The sequence below is a fragment of the Carcharodon carcharias genome, chromosome 16 (genome assembly GCF_017639515.1).
Source record: "Carcharodon carcharias isolate sCarCar2 chromosome 16, sCarCar2.pri, whole genome shotgun sequence".
Classification (NCBI taxonomy): Eukaryota; Metazoa; Chordata; class Chondrichthyes; order Lamniformes; family Lamnidae; genus Carcharodon; species Carcharodon carcharias.
In genome coordinates, this window is record NC_054482.1 from 67,713,125 (window position 1) to 67,729,092 (window position 15,968).

A 15,968-nucleotide genomic window follows, 5' to 3' on the forward strand; every position below is an offset into this window, starting at 1 on the left:
TTTGGGCTGAAGTGGGAAATAAACTAGCCTCCAGTTACAGATCTATTTCGAAATAAAAGCAACGTATTCAGGATGCTGGAAATCTGAAATAAAAAGAGAAAATGCTGGAAATAATCGGCAGGTCTGACAGTTTCTGTGAAGAAAAAAAGAGTTAATATTTCAGGTTGATATTTGATCTGCGATGTTAGTTTTTTTACTCTCCACAGATGCTACAGTTCTAAGTCAACAGCCTGGGAGGTTGGGAAATTTTCCTGCGAGAAGAAGGACAGATTGTTCTGGGTTTGAGGAGAAGGAGGGAGAAGGGAGGGGAGAAGGGGGATAGAGGGGGGAGAAAGGAGGAAGAGGGGAAAGAGGGAGATGGGGAAGAAGGGGGAAGAGTGGTGAAGGGGTGAAGGGACTGAAATGGGTGATGCGTAAGGCGAGATGGGGGAGAAGGGAGCAGAGACTATCTCGGGGAGGTGTACGATCTTCTGTTGCAAGATTTGATACTTTGTTATATTGTCTTTTCTGCTGCCCTTTCTGTTAGGGTGTTACTTCAATAATGGCTGCCTGCAGTTGAACATGTTTTAGTTTAAGAACAAAAAAACTGCGGATGCTGGAAATCCAAAACAAAAATAGAATTACCTGGAAAAACTCAGCAGGTCTGGCAGCATCGGCGGAGAAGAAAAGAGTTGACGTTTCGAGTCCTCATGACCCTTCAGTTTTACTCAGTTCAACAACAACAAAGGGGCTGGGGGAGAAAGTATGTCCAGGAGGACTGGATGTACAGTCCTATTGGCGGGGGTGAGAGGGGTGGGGTGGAGTGTACAGTCAGTTCCAGAGATGGGCAGTCAGTCAGGAGGGTTAGTCATATCCAGGGGCACTGCAGTGCTCTCAGGATGGTGAGGAGAGTGGCCGTGTGGGTAGATGGGGTGTTACAGTCACTCTGAGTCAGTTTTGTTAATCCTGGCGGCTGGATAACAGTCACTCGCAGGGACGGTACAGGATGTATGGGACATTCCGGGGGGGCAGTGCAGTCAGTTCAGCTGGGAGACAGTCAATCCTGGGTGGAGGTACAGACAGTTTTCAAGGGGTAAAGTCAGTCCCAGGGGGTAGTGTATTGCCTGTTCCTGGGTCGGTCCTGGGGGGAGAGGGTTGGTTTAGTTAGTCCCAGGGAGGGCACAGTCTGTTCAGGAGGGGGGAGCAGTTGGTCCCACAGGGGGTCAGTCCGTTCTGGGAGTGGGAGTGGGGGTGATCGTAGAGTCAGTTCCAGAGATGGTGGTGGGGAGGGGTGGTACAGTCAACCCGGGTGGACTGGGGGGCGGATACAGTCAACCCCGATAGGGCTGGGGACAGTCAGTCCCCGGGGGCGGTGCTCCTCCTCGCGGTGTTTCCTGTCTCAGGTGAGCGCTTGCGGTGTGAGTCACTTCCGCTCGGGCAGGTGAGGCCGGAGAGTGGAGCGGAGACTGGGGTCCGGGGTCTGGGGTCTGGGGGCCGGGCAGCCGCTGCTGAGTCAAGTTACGGACCGAGTTAATGTTGCCGACCGGCGGTGCAGTGAACTGGACCTCGATGCGGTTGTGAGGTTTCTTGGGGAAAGTTGGTGAAAGAGCAAAGTGCAAATTATTTGTGACTCGGGCCTGGAGCTAACAACCGAGGAATTTTCCCTGGACCAAAACGTTAGTGGGAGCAAAGTTTTTATCCGATAAGGAGCTGACATTTTCACTGAAGATTATATTCGTATGTGAACTGACTGCTGGTTTAGTCTTTTATTTGCTTTTAAAGAAATGTCCTCAGGGGGGTGGATTAATCTGTCCGGTTAACCGACAATCTGTCCGGTTAATATCATTTGCTTTCTATGGTGGGCCGCTGACACTGAAACCTGGACATATATTTGGAGTTGCAGGGAAGTCATAAATCTAAGCCTACCTTCATCTGATTAGAGATTTAAATCTTAAAAGAGTGTGGTGAGTTATTTGCTATTGATATAATGGTCATCCCATCGATTGCACAAAGTATATTAAAATATGTTCGGGCAATTTAAGTAATATTTGTTAATTGTGTGTAGATTTTTATAGATACTGTTCTCGCTTCATTCTAGTTAATGAGGCTCTGAAATGATAGGACATCAGTCTTAACAGCAAACTTTTGGAAACTTATTTTGGTACAAAGATAAACAATAAAAACATGAAGGTGCCTCCAATAATGATCGAGTCACTTGAAAGTAATGTCACAGTGACAACAGATTGATGGATGGCTGAAACAAAACATGGACATATGGTCAGAAGCTCATCTGGGTGTTAAGTTTGCCAACAGTCTGGTTTAACCTCAGACATTTTACAGGAGAGGGATGCTGTTAGCGGTTAGAGGATGGAGTTTATGGTAGTGTTTGAAGACACTGGCTTTGATCTTTCCAAAATTAATTAGAGGAAATGTCTGCTCATCCAGTACTGAATGTTGGACAAGTAGACTGACAATTTAGAGCTAATGGAAGGATTGAGAGAGGTGGCGGTAAGATGGTGACTATTGTTATTGTAAATGTGGAAACTGATATAATGTGTTTGGATAATGTCACCGAGTGGCAGCATTAGCTGAAAGGTAGCAGAGGTCAAGGATAGATCCTTGGGGGACACCAGAGTTAATGGTGCAGGAATGGGAAAACATTAGACACTCAGCAGGCCAAAGAGCATTTGTGAAGAGTATACAGATTAGTTAATGTTTTAAAAGCAACTTGTATTTATATAGCAGTCATAACATAAAACATCCAAAGGAGCTTCACAGGAGCATTAACAAACAAAATTTGAGAAAAATCTGCAGTAGGGCAGGTGACCAAAAATTTGATCAAAGAGGTAGGTTTTAAGGGGTGTCTTAAAGGAAGAACGAGAGGCAGAGAAGTTTAGGGAGGTAATTTCAGAGCTAAAGGCCTTTTTGGCTGAAGGCAGGGCCACCGATGGTGGAATGATCAAAATTGGAGTTGTTCACGAGGCCAGAATTGAAGGAACATGACTGTGGATTTGAAAACAAAGATGTGAATTTTAAAATTGAGGTGTTCTTTAACTGGGAGCCAGGGCGTATTAACAAGCACAGGGGTGGTGGGTGGAAGGAACTTGGTGCAAGTTGGAGCATGAACAAAAAGTTTTAGATGACAAGTTTATGGAAGGTAAAATGTGGGAGGCTGATCAAGTGTGAGTTGCAATGGTCAAGTCTAGTAGTAAAAAGGCATGGGTGAGGGTTTCAGCAGCTAATGAGCTGAAACAGTAGTAGAATTGGCCATTATTATGGAGGTGGAAATGGGTGGTGTTAGTGATGACACAGACGAATGGTCAGAAGCGTATCTTGGTGTCAAATTTAACACTAAGATTGCGAACTGTCTGGTTTAGCCTCGGGTCTTCCTGGGTGAGAGGGATGGTGTCAGTGTTTAGGGAATGCAGTTTGTGGCGGCGGGGTCTAAAGACATTGGCTTTGATCTTTCCGATATTTAATTGGAGGAAATTTCTTCTTATCCAGTACTGAAGTTGGATAAACACCCTGACAGTTTAGAGACAGTGGAAGGATTGAGAGAGGTGGTGGCGAGATAGAGTTGGAGAGATAGTGGTTATCATCAGTGTAAATGTGGATAATGTCACCGAGTGGTAGCATTTAGCTGAGCAGTAGAAGAGGTCAAGGATAGATCTTTGGGGGAAAACGAGAACTAAAGGTACAGGAGTGGAAAATAAAACCAATGCAGGTGATTCTCTGGTTATGGTCAGATAGACAAGAGTGAAACCAGGTAAATGGAGCACCATCCAGCTGGACAATGGTGGAGCTGTATTCCAGGAGGGTGGTGTAGTCCACCATGATAAAGGCTGCAGATTGGTCAAGAAGGATGAGGAGAAAAAGTTTACCTTTGTCAGAGTTATGTAGGATGCAATTTATGACTTGGATAAGACCTCTTTCAGTACAGTGGAGGGAGTCAAACAATGAGTTCTGGGAAGAATGGGCATGGATTTGGGAGGCGGTGAGACGTTCAAGGCCTTTGGAGAGCAAAGGGAGGTTGGAGATAGGTTGGTAGTTTGCAGGGATGAGGGGTCAAGTGTTGTTTTTTTAAGGAGAGTGGTGATGAAAGCGCGCACACACACACACACACACACACACACACACACACCCCCACACCTCCCCCCCTGCCCAAATAAATATTATAATCTGTCAAATGCTAAGGTGGGGAACAAAAAATAGTTAAATGGCAGAAATGCATTTGCAGAGGACAGTGAGGCATAATGAGACAAATGTAAAAAAGCAACATTTACATGACAGTGTAAGAAGAGCTAAAGGGGTTAGATAAATTGAATAGAAAACATACAAAACCCTCCTGCAACCAGCAATCTGGTGGGGAAAATGGTCCTATATATGTTGCGCACGTGGATGGTGGAAGCGAAAACAATCAATGATTTCAAAATTAAATTGGATGAACACTTGAAAGAAATAAACCTACAGGGCTGTGGGGATCGAATGGGGGAGCGAAACTGACTAGATTGCTTCATGGAGTGCCAGCATGGACTTGATGGATTGACTGGCCTCCTTCTGTCCTGTAAATGATTCTAAATGGCTCTAAATATCACCCGTCAGCATGAAGTGTGTACTTGGCGTAGGGGCAGGCAAAGCAACCACTTAATCTGTGTTTGGTCTTCCCAATGTAGAGGGTATTGTGCTGTAAACAATGACTGGATTGGATGATGTACATAACCATTGCTGTTTCACCTAGAAGGAATGCTTGCGGCCATGTGGGATGTGGTGAATGGGTAATTTGTTGCATTTCCTGTGCTTGCGTGGAAAGGTGCCAGCAGAAGGAGAGCAGGTGCTGGTGCGATGGAAGAATGAACCAAGCAATGATCAGTCCTTCCTTCCTAATGTGGAGCTTGTGGGGCACTGGAAAGTGAGAGTAGGGATCTTTAGATCTGAGCAGGGGAGAGAGTAGGTGAAGGTAGGAAATAGAACCTACTCAACTGAGGATCCTATCAGTCAGGTTGGAAGGGAATCATTGGCTGGTTAAATTGAAATCCACTTCCAAAGCTCCTGTGGCTGTTGGCAATATCAGAACAGATGTGATAGAGGTGGAAGGGGTCCTGGCTTATGTTGTCTTTGAATGAAGAAACCTGGAGAAGTGGTTAATTCACAGTGAGTGTGTCTTGTTGCGGAAGACCCTCATACCTGGATTAAACATTTGATAATTAATACTGGAGTACTATGTGCAGTTCTGATCCCCTTAGCTTAGGAAAGATATTATTGCCATTGAGGGAGTGCAGCGAAGGTTCATCAACACTTGTTCCCAGGATGGCAGGATGAAGAAAGTTTGGGGAAACTCGGCATGTATTTTCCAGAGTTTCGAAGAATGTGAGATGATCTCATTGAAACCTACAAAACAGTTAAGGGGATAGACAGGGTAGAGGCAGGTAAGATGTTCCCCCTGGTTGGGGACTCTAGAAGCAGGGGACACAATTTCAAAATAAGGGGCAAGCCACTTAGGACTGAGATGAGGAGAAACTTTTTTACTCAGAGGGTTGTGAATCTTTGGAATTCACGACCTTAAGGGCTGTGGATGCTCAGTCATTGAGTATGTTTAAAGCAGAGATTGACAGATTTCTAAATACCAATGACTTAAAGGGACATGGAGATAGTGTGGGGAAAAGGTATTGAAGTGGATGATCAGCAATGATTGTAGTGCATGGTGGACCAGGCTCAATGGACTGCATGGCCTGTTCCTATGTTCCTATGCTTGAAATACAGATTTATAGGACTTAGATGTAGAGAACATTAGAAGTGTTGCATGACATGTGCAGACCCTTCTACTGTGCTAATAGCAGTTGCTCATTATAAATCCACTCTTGGTTCTGTCAGTTGTATTTTAAGCTTTTTGGATGCAACCCAATGAAGAGAGAATAGGCCTTCCATGTTGAGCAAATAGAAGCCTTACAGATATGTGTAAAATTGTCAGTGGCTGTATCTGGATATTCTTTAACATGATGAGGAGCCTCTGTGTATATCAGACTAAAAGCTGATCAATGAGAAGTGCAAATATGTGCCTAAGTATCAGTTCTAGTCAATCTTGGGAGTCCTGTCATCAAAGCCAATATGTCCCAATGTAGCAGGGTGACTAGAACCGCATGTAATAAATGTTGTGTAGGAGAGCAATGTAACTGTTGAATTAGAAACTGATTTGAGTTGGATGCCATGTACCTTTTTGTATTTTTTGACAATGTCTATTTCATTGTTATAGATTTCCTGAAAAAGGCTAAACAATCAAAGAAAAAAATCATGCCAGAAAAGCCTGTAGCAGGTATTGCCTTCATCCATTTGTATACTTTTTTAAGCAACTGAAATATCTATTATCTGTAAAAAATATGTTCAAATTCTTGAGACTTCCTGTTGCACCTTTCTCAATTTGCTGTCACATAGGGCCCTGTCCTTTGCAAACAGAAAGGACATGTCCATGCATTGAGCCTTCTTCAACGAAAGAAAATTTTGGGGAACAGCGATTCCCTAGTTTATTTCTCATGATAATGCCTTGACTAACCATAATTGACTTGCCAGGTTTGAATTTAAACAAAAGCTGGGCAGTTAACTTATCCCTGGTGCATTCTCCACGACACCGCCTCTACCTACCTATCAGAGTCCACTTTCCAACCAATCAGCATCCTCTTCTCATGCAGTATAATTTGTTGTTCCCTTTTGAGATTTGATGTTCTTAAAAATCTGTCTTGATGAGTGTAAGACAAAAAGCTTTGACAGCAAGTCTCTTTTATCAGCAATACTCATACGTTTGTGAAACTTGGTACCTGTTACACTTGGCAATGTGCATGAAAAAAATGAACTATGCAAAGTAATTCTTGCTATTACTACTTTTAATTGAAATATAATTGTCTGTTACTTAGCTCTACAAATGCTGGTCCCATAGGCAAGTTGCCTAAGTTTTCTCAGCATTTTCCTTTCTCAATTTACTTTTTCCTGCTTGCCAAGTCTAATAATTTAGTTAATTTTTAATTTTGTAGATATTTAATTTAATGTTTCTTTCTTCTCTCCAGACATGTACTTTCCTCCTTTCTTTTTGACCCTGTCTTTGCTTAAGCCTGCTAGCTCTGGTTTTTCTCTCTGTCTCTTTTTCCCATTGGGCTTTGCTTCTGATTCTGAGTCCACCTTCTGACCATTTGGCTTGCCTAATGCAATTTCTGATTCTGATTTACTGGCTCTTAAAATTCTGCCTCCATCTCCACTCATTTGCACTGTTCTAGCTTGCTCGTTTGCAAAATCTGCTTCTGTCCAGTCTTGCTACCAGCTGCTTTCCTTGACACCATCCAGGGTAAAGCAGCCCACTTGATTGGCAACCGATACCTTATTCCCCCCACTACCAGTGCAAAGGGACTGCCGTGTGTATTATCTACAGGCACCACAGCAGCTTGCCAAGGTTTCTTCAACAGCACCTCCCAAACCTGCGACCTCTACCATCTAGAGAAACAAGAGTAACAGATGCATGGGAACACCACCATGTTCAACTTCCCCCCTAAGTCACACACTATCCTGACTTGGAAAGTTCCTCCATCATTGATTGCCTGTACAGAGTCCTGAAACTCCCTCCCTAACCACACTGTGTGCCTGCACCACACAGTCTGTAATGGTTCAAGAAGGTGGCTCATCACCACCTTCTCAAGGGTCATTAAGGATGGGCAAAAATGATGGCTTTGCCAATGATGTGCATAACTAACTCCAATGAATATAAGCCCAACATTTCCTCTTAATACAATCCCTTCATCCCTGGAATCAGCCTAGTGAACATTCTCTAACCTGCTTCCATGCAAGTATAACCTTCCTTAAGTAAGGAGATCAAAATTGTTCACAGTATCCTTGGTGCGGTCACAGCAAGTTTTGTACAGCTGTGGCAAGACTTCCATCCCTCTTGCAATAAAGGCCAGCATTCTATTTGCCTTCCTAATTATTTGCTGTACCTGCATGCTAACTTTTTGTGAATCACACACACAGAATTCTGCAGTCTCTGTTAAATTATTTTCTTCTTATCTATTCTTCTTCCAAAGTGGACAACCTTATTTTTTTCCACATTATACTCCATAAGCCAAATTTTTGTCCACTCACTTAACCCATCTATATCCCCTATGTATCTTTGTATCATCAGCAAATGCAGCTACAATTCAGTTAATCCCACATCCAAGTAATAAATATTGATCAGAAGTAGTTGAGGCCCCAGTACTGATCCCTCCGGCATTGCACTCGTTACAGTTTGCCAATCTGAAAATGATCCATTTATCCTGACTCTTTGTTTCCTATTAGTTAGTTAATTCTCTATCCATTTGGGTTAGAGAGGATTGGGAACATTTTAGAATACAGCAAAGGAGGACCAAGAAACAGATAAAGAAAGGGAGAATAGAATATGAATGTAAACTAGCAAAACACATAAAAATAGACTGTAAAAGCTTCTATAGGTATGTAGAAAGGAAACATTTAGCTAAGACAAATGTGGGTCCATTACAGGCAGAGTCAGGAGAATTTATAATGGGGAACAGAGAAATGGCAGAGAAGCAAAATGATTACTTCGTGTCTGTCTTCACCAAGGAAGATACAAGAAACCAAGAATTAGAGATCCAAGGGACTAGGAAGAATGAGAAATTGAAGGAAACTAGTATTAGTAAGAAGGTTTTATTGGAGAAATCAATGGGACTGAAAGTTGAAAAGTTCTAGGGACCTGATATTCTACATCCCAGAGTGTTGAAAGAGGTCGCTGTGGAGATAGTGGATGCATTGGTGATCATTTTCCAAAACGCTATAGATTCTGAATGGGTTTTTACAGATTGGAAGGGAGCAAATGTCATCCCACTATTTAAGAAGGGAGGGAGAGAGGAAACAGGGAACTACAGACCTGTTAGCCTTAGAGCAGTAGTAAGGAGGATTGTTGGAATCTGTTATAAAGGATGTAATAAATGGACACTTAGATAATAATAATCTGATTGGGCATCGTCAACATGGACTGATAAATGTGAAATCATGTTTGACAAACTTGTTGGAGTTTTTTTGGCATGTTACTTATAGAATTGATAAAGGGGAGTCAGTGGATGTATTGTACTTGGGATTTTCAGAAGGCTTTCAATAAAGCCCGCAGAGGAGGTTGGTTAGCAAAATTAAAGCACATGGGATAGGAGGTAACATATTGGCATAGATTAAGGATTCGTTAACAGGCAGGAAGCAGAGAGTGAGAATAAATGGGCAGGCTGTGACTAGTGGGTTCCTGTAAGGCCCCAGCTGTTCAAAATATATATCAGTGATTTGGATGTGGGAACCAAATGTAATATTCCCAAGTTCATGGATGATACGCGCTAGGTGGGAATGTGTGTTATGAAGAAGATGTAAAGTGGCTTCAAGGGGATTTGGACAGCCTTAGTGAGTGGGCAAGAACATGGCAGATGGAATATGATGTGGAAAAATGTGAGGTTATCCACTTTGATAAGAGGACCAGATATGCAGGGTATTTCCTAAATGGTGAGAGATTAGAAAGTGTAGATGTACAAGGGGACCTGATGTCCTCGTCAATAAATCACTGAAAGCTAACAAGCAGGTATAGCAAGCAGTTATGAAGGCTAATGGTATGTTGGCCTTCATTGCAAGAGGATTTGAGTACAGGAGTAGCAAAGTCTTGCTTCAATTGTATAGAACCTTGGTTAGACTGCACCTGGAGTACTGTGTGCAGTTTTGGACCCCTTAGGAAGGATATTACTGCCACTGAGTGCAGTGAAGGTTCACCAGACAATGAGGAACAATTCAAATTGAGACTGTGGCCCTCCATTTCAGACCATCACCATGTACTGAACTTCAGCCTGACAGATCCATTGCTGGTGGCGTTGTAACCATTCACATTGCCTCAGCTGAAGCCATTGAATGGATTGTTAACCTCGACATCAAACTGACTTCCCATTTGAATTTTTAAAAATGTTGCTTTAGTTTTCCACTTGATTTTCTACTATTCTTGGGATTTTTTTGTGCCTTCAACTGTCTAAAGACAAATACAAAATACTTATTCAAAGTCTTTGCAATTTCCTTGTTTTCCATTATTTATTCCCCAGTCTCACCCTCTAAGGACCCAATGCTCAATTTAGCTAATCTTTTCCTTTTTATAAACTTGTAGAAGCTTTTACTGTCTGTTTTTATATTTCTTGCTAGTTTTCTGTCATACTCCAATTTCTCCCTCTTTATTTTTTATTTAGTCATTTGCTCGTTTCTAAAATTTTCCCAATCTTCTGGCCTACCACTAATCTTTGCAGCATTTCCCCAGTGATGCTAAGGGATAATCATACTCTCAAAGTCAGTTAAACCCCCTGAACTTGATTTTTAATGCTGTATTGACTTCATGATCACAACCTCATTGACCCTGAAAAGCTAATGTTCTATTTCTGAATGTCAAATTTACATTATTTAAAGTTTGTAGCATTTCAGCCTCTAATCAAATCAATATTTATTTTGTATCTGAAGATGTAAATTAAAAATGAAGAGATTCAGAGCTTTTAAATTCACTTAACTTTGTCTTTCATGAGATTACTTCAACACGATTGATTGTTTAACCTGCTTCCTGACATCACTACTGCTGGACAGGTGGAGATTTTCTTGACATGATGTCAGACTCAAACTGTTGCCTGCAAAGGGGAAATCCATGTCACTGTGATTGCTAGATATTTGTGGGAAGCTTTTTTTGAGGTCAGCTGCTTAATGAAAAATGTAGCCAATTGTCAGACTGAGACTTGGGCCCAAAACAACAGTTTGCTTATTTAAATAAATGCAAAATATAAAACAGTAAAAACCAACACCATTCTCCTTGATATAAAATAATAATCACAAAACTCACTTTCTCATACATTTTAAAACATACACTTGGCTTTATGGTATGAAAAATGTTGCTATTTCAAAACTAGTCCAGTTTATCTGCTTATCAGCATATCACTGAACCTCTTTGCTGTCTGAAAAACAAGTTGTCCATCTGACCCCCATGCCAAAGGAGAAATTGATTAAAAAAAATGACCTGATTAGCCAGGTATGACCAAGCTTTGGCACAGGAAATGTGACAAAAAGGAAGGACATGATGGACACACATTTATCAATAATTCCAGCTGATGTCCCATGACAATACCCAAGGTGAATTGGAGGATATGATGTTTGAATGCAATTGGACAGTTATCAACAAAGCGGAAAAAGGAAAAGCATGATGGGGAAACTATGACATAGGAAGTCTACATTACATGTAAGAATTGGAATATATTCTTGTAGAATATCCTATGGTGTTGATTTTAGGGAATTGCATGCCACTTATTTTTCTTCAGATGTTAAGTATGTCATATTATTTTAATTTCATTCCAATTATTCCATTGTGACATTACATTTCATCCTTAAGCTGGTGCCCTCAATCCCAAATCGCTTCAAGACTATTCCATTGCAGTCTCCCTGGTCAAAAGAGGCCACAGTCTGATCTTCTCCTCCTTCCACATTCTAGTTCTAGCTCTGACCCCTTCAGGTCTGTCACCTCAACACACCTAAATATGCCCACATTACAGATGCCAACTTCACTACAACAGTATAATATGTGACTCAATGTGAGCAATGTGGTTAAGAGATCTATTAGAATATATGCTGTAACAAATGTTTTATGTAGTTGCAATTGGAGTAAGCTAATTTTTTCAATGAATTTTTCAATATACAGTCGATAAACAGCAGGTTTTACAAGCAGTGGCTCGCTTACAGTCAAGATTGGGTGAGAAAGGCGATACATCTCAACATGAGAAGCTAAATATTTTACGTGATACAATTGCAAGCCCTCTATTTAATCAAATACTAACCCTTCAGCATTCGATCAAACAACTGAAGGAACAGGCAAGTGCTTAACGTATTGCTATGTTATTGTATAGGTGATTCTGTCTTCATTTGCTTTGCTTGAAAAATACATTGCATTCTGAGATTAGTCGTGCTTGATGTAACTTCTGTGAAGTTGTACTTTCTTGAGTTCTAATTCAGAGAAATAACTCTGTGACAGATACATGTGGTTATTTAGTTTGGCTGTTCCCAGCCATGTAGCAATTAGTTTAAAGTGAGCACAATACAGACCAGACTGAAACTCTATATATCTTTTTAAATGGATTCCTTAATGATTTGGAACAAAATAGATCTTTAAACTGTCCCACGGTAAATTGAAAAGTCTTCCTTTAGGGAGTAAATATTTAGTTATTGAGTATAGTTGCAGCCTTAACCGCAGCCTGTTTGTTAGTGAATGCTCTTATAATTCAAATGGTGCAAGATTGTACAATGCAACTTCATATCTATCTGTCCACAGCTAAACCGCATGTCCACAAATGCATCTCCTAACTTTGACTTTTCACAAGCCGGGCTCTTGGTATTCAATCCAGAACGCATTGTTAATAATCCAGTTTCGGCAAAAGACACAAAACTGTTTCCAGATACTCCAATTTATGACCAACCAAGATTGTTGCAAACATCTGAAAGAACACAAAATGAGTTTGATAAAATTATTCAAGTTTTAGCCCAGGTTAGTGTTTCTTTTTGACATGTTAGAATAAACTATTATTTCAAAATTAAATTGTGCAAAAGCACTGATAACAGTATTTGGGTAAAATTATGACATTGTTGTTTTGGCTACCATGGGATATTGAAGTATTAAAACTCCTGGTGTAAAGGCACCGAGAGTCATGGGATTTGATTGCTGAATTTCATGGGGTGGAATTTTACGGCTCCGTTACGGTGGGGGCGGGGCTGTAAAATGTAGGGAGTTGTTCAAAACTCCATTGATTTTGGCAGGACCGGGAAATCCTGCTGGCAGGAGAGACCATAAGATTCCGCCCTTGATGTTTTAGTTCTCTCATTTGGAGTGAATCATGGAAAGCAATCTATTGAGTTTTTTAAAAACAAAAAACAAAAAACTGCAGATGCTGGAAATACAAAACAAAAACAGAATTACCTGGAAAAACTCAGCAGGTCTGGCAGCATCGGCGGAGAAGAAAAAAGTTGATGTTTCGAGTCCTCATGACCCTTCCACAGAACTAGGCGAATCCCAGGAAGGGGTGAAATATATTTCACCCCTTGCTGGGATTCGCCTAGTTCTGTGGAAGGGTCATGAGGACTCGAAACGTCAACTCTTTTCTTCTTGAGTTTTTTGATCAGTTTTCGTTTTAACAATGTTAATAGGCATAACACTTCACAATTTGCTAATTTAATCACTGATTATTGCACAGTTTCACTGAAATTTTTCTAAAGCCCTGCATTATATGTTAATAATTATTGTCAGGGATATTTTTCTCATGTTCTCATCTGTTGTAATTGTGGTGCTAGTCCTTGATAAGATTTGGTTTTGTTTAACATTCTGCTTGACTCTTTAGGTATTTATGCACTTGAACTGTAATTTAATATTTGCCTTTTATTAATTCACTTTTCTAAAAAAAAAATCTTAGGGAAGACAAGTTGAAAATATTGAATTGAACAAGCCAGCAATGGGAGGCCTGGGATTCAGTGTCGTTGGCCTTAAAAATGACAATATAGGTGAACTTGGTATATTTATACGAGAAATACAAAAGGATAGCATAGCAGACAGGTAAGAGTGTTTTAATCATATCCCTTTGATGCTGGTATTCATGCTTGGATTAAAAAAAACATATTACTGAGTGTTTTGAGAAATCCACTTTAAGTGGTCATGTTACAATTTTTTTTATTTTTCCATTTTTAAGAATTTTCCAATGCAGCTTAACTTTTTCAGAAATCCTTGTCTAAAGTTTAAACTTTTTTCATTTGTGGTGAAATCATTTCCTTTTGCAACATTGAGAATATAGTACTTACAGGGCCATAACTTGCCCAGAAGTAAATCTAACAGTATTTACCATTTACTGGACATAACTTGTTCATTTAGTCTGAGCGATTATTTGGTGCTGTAAATTTCTGGGAGTGTGAACTGAAAATGTTGCAGTGAGGGACACTGGGCATCCAGGACCTGAATGAACTGAGCATCTTCTTAAGCAATCAGCCAGAAGGATTGTGAAATGAGCAGCTCAAAGGACTGTCAAGGGAGTGTTAATTAGAGTAGATTAATTCAACATCAAATCTTACGGAAAGAGAAATGGCAAGGGAAAGAAAGATTGGATTGCGAAAGAGAGTGAGAGATAAAAGATATGGAAGGGAAAAGTAACAATAAAAATGTAAATTTTGCATTTAAAAATATCTAATAACAATTAGCACCTAAAAGAATATGTCTCCATGGTGTAATAGTTAATTTTTGGTGCCAAAGAAATTCATTGGCAGTAATTAACAATTTAGCACATAATTAAAATCTGACAGCTACTCCAAGTTTACTTAAATATCAAATGGACCTTAACTATTAAATGGCTCCAAAACAGACTCCTTGCGGACCATTTCTAGCTTACTGTAATGTCCATATCAACTGTGCAAGTACAGCAAATAATCATTGCTCAATTCATTTTAGTAGTGAGCTAGACAGTGAAATGCTACTTTTGCAAAGTTAACAGCATGTCGGACAGCAACTTTTCAATTTTGAGTTTAACCACCCATCTGCCCTTGCATGAAGTTGCAGTGGCATTTGTGCATGAACAATGGTGAGTGCTATTATCCTTGCCATTATTTTAACAGCAATTTTGGACTGCTATATTTCTGAGTAACCACTCAAATGTAGAATACTCCATGCATTAATTTTGGAAATTAGTCCAAAGCTTAAATTACCAGAAGTGTAACTTAACAAGAGAATACTGCCATGGAGTTATAGAAAACTGTAAGCACAAAACATAACCTATCTGGTGAGTTTACCAATCTTCAATATCTTTTTAACATGGATTAGAATACAGCCCTTTCATCTCTTGAAGCTAGGTTTGAATCCATGGTGTTGGTTTTAGCCTCCTCTCTGTTCTGGATAATCCAAAATGAAGGAACCATCCAGAAATTTTCAAAAAAATAATGGTAAAATAACAAAGCTTGTCAATCCTTTAATGGTAAAGGAGATATGCAATGAGTTCCAACACTCCATAAATTGCTGGACGATTTGCAGTATTCCAATGTTAGCCTTGACAAAACCAAAAAAGCCAAACAGTGTGCTTCCCTGTTGAAATTAATTGCACATCATGAAATTGCTGGATTTACCCCATTAATATTAATTAATCTCAATGCAGCCATTTAGAGCTGGTAATTCATAAAAGATTTTTTTTAGTCACATGATTTATGATCCTTCAACATTGGAGGCCCAAAAAGGGGAAAATGGTGTGTCATTCCAGTAGGTAGTTAATTGTTCTGAGAGATTTGGTATGTTTTTAATTTCTTTGGCAGTATTTTTGTACCAATTTTTCCATCCACACATCTGTTCATGTCAGATGGCAATAGTTTTCAGGGTGCAAAGTTCTTTTGACTCTCGGAAAATTAGGCAGGTTTATTTCAGCAAATAATTTTGGGGCACAGTATATGAATAATTTGAGATGTGATGTGCTAAGTGTAAAATGCTTGCGAGGAGAAAAGTGAATTTGGATCTTTGGTTCCTAAAGTTGTTCATCACTGGGATTATGGTTCTATTATAGAATAATTGATGGAGATTATTGTTATGATTAGTCAACAACTTATAGAATAATAGAAAGCAATCTTGATAGAGCTTGGTCTTTTTTTGTCTCAAAATTCCTTCTTCCAATGAAGGCACATCTACTGTTCCTGATCGTGGTGCTGGCTCTATACTTCATGGGTCAAGAATGTTTGTAGATTTCATAATCTACCCTGCCATTCACTCATTAATCAAGGATTAATGCAACAATTCCCAAACACAATCTGGCTACAATGTCCTTTTCACTTTTTTTTTAAAATTCTGACCTTCCTTTCTGTCTTAATTCTCCTTCTAATCCCCTCTTCTTTCAACTTTGTATTTTTCTTTTTCTATCTATTTGTCTCTAATTCACCCCACTTTCTTTTCTGTTGTT

At 40.0% G+C, this 15,968-nt stretch overlaps 1 protein-coding gene across 6 annotated transcripts in view; it reads left to right on the top strand.

Annotated features, from left to right (window-relative positions):
- Positions 1-1,425: 1,425 nt before the first annotated feature.
- patj (PATJ crumbs cell polarity complex component) overlaps positions 1,426-15,968 on the top strand; it is a 398,928-nt gene continuing 384,385 nt past the window's right edge. For 5 of the 6 annotated variants that reach the window (XM_041208336.1, XM_041208338.1, XM_041208340.1 and 2 more), the window contains exons 1-5: positions 1,426-1,943; positions 6,230-6,289; positions 11,702-11,871; positions 12,329-12,541; positions 13,461-13,600. In XM_041208336.1, coding sequence (XP_041064270.1) covers positions 6,268-6,289; positions 11,702-11,871; positions 12,329-12,541; positions 13,461-13,600 — 545 coding nt within the window. In that variant the 5' untranslated portion in view covers positions 1,426-1,943; positions 6,230-6,267. The remainder of the gene's footprint in view (positions 1,944-6,229; positions 6,290-11,701; positions 11,872-12,328; positions 12,542-13,460; positions 13,601-15,968) is intronic. The other variant, XM_041208337.1, reaches the window with a different exon arrangement.